The 6,000-nt window shown below is 35.7% G+C and overlaps 1 protein-coding gene across 1 annotated transcript; it reads left to right on the top strand.

The window, feature by feature from the left end:
- Positions 1–1,158: 1,158 nt before the first annotated feature.
- Positions 1,159–5,484, top strand: LOC123555086 (uncharacterized). The gene is made up of 4 exons (XM_045345652.2): positions 1,159–1,895; positions 3,122–3,173; positions 3,512–3,574; positions 4,485–5,484. The coding sequence occupies exons 1-4, from the start codon at positions 1,308–1,310 to the stop codon at positions 4,889–4,891; spliced, it is 1,110 nt and encodes a 369-aa protein (XP_045201587.2). The 5' UTR covers positions 1,159–1,307; the 3' UTR covers positions 4,892–5,484.
- The last annotated feature ends 516 nt before the right edge of the window (positions 5,485–6,000 follow it).

Raw genomic sequence — 6,000 nt, forward strand, 5'->3', positions numbered from 1 at the left:
TTTATAAACATATAAAGTAGAGCTGTCAAATTAGAGAATATACATATTACATGGATGGAAAAATATTACTTTCAATGTTACTGAGATCATATCCCGCCAGAGACACAAAGGGTAATACAAGGTAATACAAACGAATTGATTCAATTACTTTCTACAATGTTAAAAAATACAAAAAACGTACGACAAATATATGAGACAATGAAAATTAAGACAGTGTTTTAGTTTATGTTCATAACAAAAAAGTGAATACACAAACGTACGACAAATATATGCGACAATGAAAATTAAAACAGTGATTTAGTTAATGTTCATAACAAAAGAAAAGTAGCATGTGGCAGCCTCACTGCAGCTAAACTCACAACGCCCTTATAAGGGTCCTCCGTGGCCGAATGGTTAAGGTCTCTGACTTTAAATCATTTGCACCTCACAGATGTGGGTTCGAGCCTCACTCGGGGTGCTGAATTCCAGCTGGCTTACGGAAAGACGGTGGTTCTACCTAGGTGCCTGATCGTAATGAAATAATGCACGGAGGGGCACCCTGGGTGTTCCACCACCATCAAAGCTGGAATTTCGCCATATGACCTGTAATAATTATTGTGTCGGATGCGAAATTAACGACCCTTATTTAGACATAATTGAGCAGCGCCATGAGAAAACCAACATAGCGGGTTTGAGACCAGCATGGATCAGACCAACCTGCGCATCCGCGCAGTCTGGTCAGGATCCATGCTGTTCGCTAACAGTTTCTCCAATTCCAATAGGCTTTAAAAGCGAACAGCATGGATCCTGACCAGACTGCGCGGATGGGCAGGCTGGTCTCGATCCATGCTGGTCGCAAATCCACTATGTTGTTTTTCAATATCAGACTGAAATGAAATGAAAGTGATCATTACGCCAGAGGTGGACTAACGTTTACTATAGTCAAGAAACTCTGCAATAATTCGATGGACCAGCAACGAACCTGCCCTGTTCTAAAATTTGACCAAATCCTAGGATCTTTGTGTCAGTACAGGTATCCATTATTTAGTTTGCTCCAATTTACCTGGTTTAAAAAAAAACCTACGACGAAACCAAATATAAACTTGACCTGATAGCATAGCGGGATTTTACCGATTTAAAAATAGAGACAGCAGAGCGTTGCGTGAATGCATAAACAGTCGACATCTCATAACCCAATCAGTAACCGCAAGGACAGACTGTAGCTGTTACAATTGTCTTTTCCATAACTTTAGTTGTTTTAATTCCGGTAGTGTTAGAAACAATAAGCGACTTGTATGATTCGGTGATTAAATATACTTGAAGTCAAAATGGATTTAAATGAAATCAATGAAATCGAAATGGGTACTAAAAGTGATGATACATATGAAGTTAAGAAGAATGAAAACTTAGGAATTGTTAACCGCTGTCCATTTAGATCTGTTTCTATGGATGGAAGCGCTGGAGATTACTTATATAAAACACCTTATTCTTACGCCAGGCAGAACAGTATAAATGACTCAAAGGAATATAACGAGCTAAAAGACCAGAAAGATAAAGACATTGTAAATTCCAAATCACAAATTGGGATTCATAACTCGACTTTGAATAAAGCAAGAAATGACATTTCGCAAGACAGTAGAAACATAAAATCGTTTTATTCTAGACAGATCAGTGCTACATCTGCAACGGAAAAACTACTAGAAAAAGGTACATCTTTGGATAGTGAGAAGAAAATGACAGAAACTGTTCTTATCGAGAGTGAGCATCAGTTAGGAAGAAGTGAAATTACAGAAGATCCAACCTGGAATGAGAAAAAACACTGGAGAAATGGAGGGGTGTGTCTTTACAGTATGTCCGGATGTTCGTGTCTGTTGTCCGTTCTAACAATTGGACTGGTAGTGTTCGTTTTGCTCAAGGTATTCTCATAAATGATAATATTACACGACTCCTTATATAAAACGCCTCTCCACAGTTTGTGCTATACGGCCGGTCTATATTCAACACAGGTTTACTGGACTAAAAAGTAAAAAATAAATAACAATAAGTAAAATTGTGAAAATTTAATCAAAGACTTAATATTAGATGGCGTACCAGTCAATAATCAAATGTATTTGACCTCGGTCTGTGGGACCTCGTGCAGTTGGTTTGATCATTTACAGGCAAGCCATATAATAATAATTTAAATAAATATGGATAGTTTTACCATTTCCAAAGAACTCATTAGAGTTTGTTTATATGAGGTTGCAAATATCCAGCAGACTATAAACATAATTATGAGCCGCACCGGCTCATATGAATAAATTTACGACTTTTTTTTATCAAGGTGAACCGGTTTCTACAAATTTATTTCTAGACTGCGGGACGGTCTACGCACTCTATATGATCATTTTTTATCATTTAACTTCCTGGTTCAAACCGTCAGTTTCGGTTTCGGTATATTATTAAATCACATCGTCTGCATATTTGCATTCTGTAAATTTAGTTAATTCGCTATGTAAACCTTATATCACTGTATGCGGTTACAATCTAACCATAGGCATTTTGCGTATTTGTCTGCTGTATATGGAAAAAAAACATCAATAGACAGTCAAGACCTCACAAATAAATCCTGCACCTATTTACTATATAATTTTTGGGTCCTGGACTATATTGATGTTTTTTTTTACATGAATAGCATCATTATTGACCAAAGAAATGCGCAGATGGCCTGTGAGTCAAACTAAACGATTGAAAATTATAACGGAAACTCGAGTTTAACAAAAAAAATAATATATTGTACCTATTTTGTTAAGTGCCGTATGACGGCTGTAAAAGGTTCGCTTGAACTCTGTTGTTATTTTTTTCTGACCCTAGCATTCATTTGTACTATAATATCCGGTGCTAGGGGGCGTGAGGGATGTCGCACAATGAAAAGACTCAATCAACCTGAGTCTCCTATAAGGGTGCTGGGCTGCGTTTAATGCTCCCAAGTGATCTTTTCACGTATTTTATGAATCAATTATATATATACTAAACAACTAAGATTATTTCAAAATTTGTAATTTACCCCTACTTCAATATAATATGTCATCTTTATGAAACTTGAAAGTCAAAACACCCGAACCACAAGGTTCTTAAATCTTAAGGTCTTCCTATCTTTCAGGTATCAACTGAAAAGCAAGAAATTGCAACAAGTATGGGATTTTCTCATCCAGGTAAGTTAAAAAAAAATAGTTACCATAAAACACAGTTACATAATATACATATTTCAATGTTGTTTTGAATTAATTTGATTATAATTTGGACTAATCAAGCGCAAAAGACAAAGGTAAACTTTCGTATCAGCCGCCGTCATAAACTTGTGTGTTGTTAACAGGTGTTTAATGTATGGCTGATTTTGTCGTCGTATATGCAGATAGAACTTTACTTCTTACTCTTACAAATAATTTTAGTTTGAGTGAATATATATCATAAAGTTCTTTGTACTCTTTAAAATATATACTTTTGCGATATCAAATTATTGAAAAATTAACTGAATGTTTTTTTCTTGTAGGCCAAACTGCCACAGAAGTAAACACTGCCGGAAGTTTCAAAATAAACCAAACGTATTTACGTGGTGAGTAGAAGGGAGTCTATTTGAGCAGCACAATGAGAAAACCAACATAGTGCGTTTTAGACCAGCATGGATCCCGACTGTTCGCTTTCAAAGCCGATTGCAATTAGAGAAACCATTAGCGAACATCATGGGGTCCTGACCAGGCTGCGCGGATCCGCAAGCTGGTCTGGATCCATGCTGGTCGCACTATGTTAGTTTTCACATGGCGCGGCGCAGTTTTGCCAATTAAACTGCTACTATTCACTATGTATTAGTATGGCGTAATCATGATTTGAATCATTGAGTAAAGGAGCAAACCCTCTATAAAGACTTTTTAAATTCTCGTTACAGGCTGCCCAACATGTTGCAGGCTCTATTTGATTGAGCCTGGTTATCGACGTTAATTGAAATGCATCCTTCTTGTCCTGGGTCGAGCAGTACACAACATTTGCACATGTATGTTACAAGCAGACTAAAGATGAATTTCAAGCTATCAGTATACCGCCCACGCGTTTTAACCCGGGGTCGAGCAGTACACAACATTTGCGCATGATACAAGTACCAAAAAATCTTAATGCTCCATGATTCCAATAAAATCTGTAAAAGATTTGGGAGGTGTCAAGGTCAGGGTCATTGTAACTAAAAATTTAAAAGAAACTTTATCCATAGCTCTAGGTAGGAACGAGATATTGCAATGGAACTTTGTATGTAGGTTAGCAAGGTAGGCTTTTGTTTCTTTTCCTGGCCACTACGGTCAAGGTCGATCACTGTTCAGTCAATGTTACTAAAATAAGAAAATGAAAAAAAAAAACCAAAAAAAAAAAAAAAAAAAAAACCAACAGAAAATGTAAAAAAAAAACTAGCTTGAGGGGGAATTCCCACGTCTCTTGTTCACTTTTTCTATTTTTCTTTTTTTGTGTATTCATTTCAGAGCACAAGAGAATCGTGTGGTTAAAAGACGAAACCAGTGAAATTATTCCAAGCAGTGTAGATGATTGTCTTAAAGTGCCATATGGCGGGAAATATCTCGTGGTCTCGCGCTTTACCTTCAACATCCTTCCCGAAGATAACATCACAACTATTATACACTTTTTCAAATTAAAAACAAGTGCGGGTGTACAAAAGGATGGCGGCTACAAGCGAAAATACGTTAGCGTATTAGAGAACAAACTGCGGACGAGCAATGAGGTTAAGGCTAATAAGGAGTTACGGAAACCAAGTGTTTTTATAGAATTTTTTGATTTAGATGCAAATGACCAAATTTGTCCGAATGTGTCTAGTCCAAAACTTTTATACGAATCAAGAATGGACAATGACGTGAACATAATCAAAGTATGAATATCTATTGTAAATAGGCAGAAACGATTTTCAAGACTGTATTTTTGAATGTTTGCAGTGTCAGTCGGCAATTTTCGTACGATTTCGTATCCTGACATGACATTTCGGCATCCTTCGGACATTAACAGAACATTTTATTTATAAAGACCGAAGAATTCCGAAATCGCATACGGAGAATACCGTAAAAGTACGGAAATTGCCGATTGTCTTTACGTGTCCGTTATCTTTCCTTCTTGAAACGAGATCTTTGTACCAGGTGCTTCTGGAAGCATTTTTTTTTTGCACAATTTGTATTTGTCATGTTCATTTTAAATTGTTCTACCTCGAGTTGATTACTCAACAAAGTACGTAGTTTAGTTAATGTGATTACTCTTTCTCTTTCTATATATATATATAATATTTATAGTGGTTCTTACCATTAAAAGTTTTTGTTTAGTGTAGTTTTAGGGAGCCTAGCCGATAGTATGTGGATTCGTATATTTGATGCTTTTGGCCAAGAAGGTAACCTCGTTAATTATCTCCGTACCTAGTATAATAGGGATGGAGAACCATCTACATACTTACCTTACAAAGCGATTTTAATCGTTACCCTGCTAATTATATATTTTAGAACATGCATATTTATAATTGATTTAATTATATTTTTGCTTTGTTTGAATAGTTAGATGTGATTTTTTTTTTCCAATAATTAGGAACCTGCATTGTCGCGAAAGGACTATATATTGTACGTGGACACAGTTTTAAGTTATTTGTAAAGATAATAGTTTTGTTTTAGACTAGAACTTTTAATAATTTGAATGTTGAATAAATCGATTTGTTTATATCAATTGTTAATTATATTTTACCTATTCCGCTTAGAAGATATTAAGGTGGGACAGTTTCTGAAGTTATAATATGTTTGTTTTAACAGAACTTGTATTAATTATAAGTCATTGTACAACACATTGAGATTAATTGCATAGGAGAATGAAAGAGAACATCAGTCATAACTAAATTTACAACTCTCAGTAAGTTATTTTGGACATATGCATGCAATAAGGAAATAGTTGCTAATTATCTCGTACAAGTCTGGATTGTTCCTAAAGAGCTCCTTCGAGCCGGGTATTACC

Source organism: Mercenaria mercenaria, chromosome 7, assembly GCF_021730395.1.
Source record: "Mercenaria mercenaria strain notata chromosome 7, MADL_Memer_1, whole genome shotgun sequence".
Taxonomy (NCBI): domain Eukaryota; kingdom Metazoa; phylum Mollusca; class Bivalvia; order Venerida; family Veneridae; genus Mercenaria; species Mercenaria mercenaria.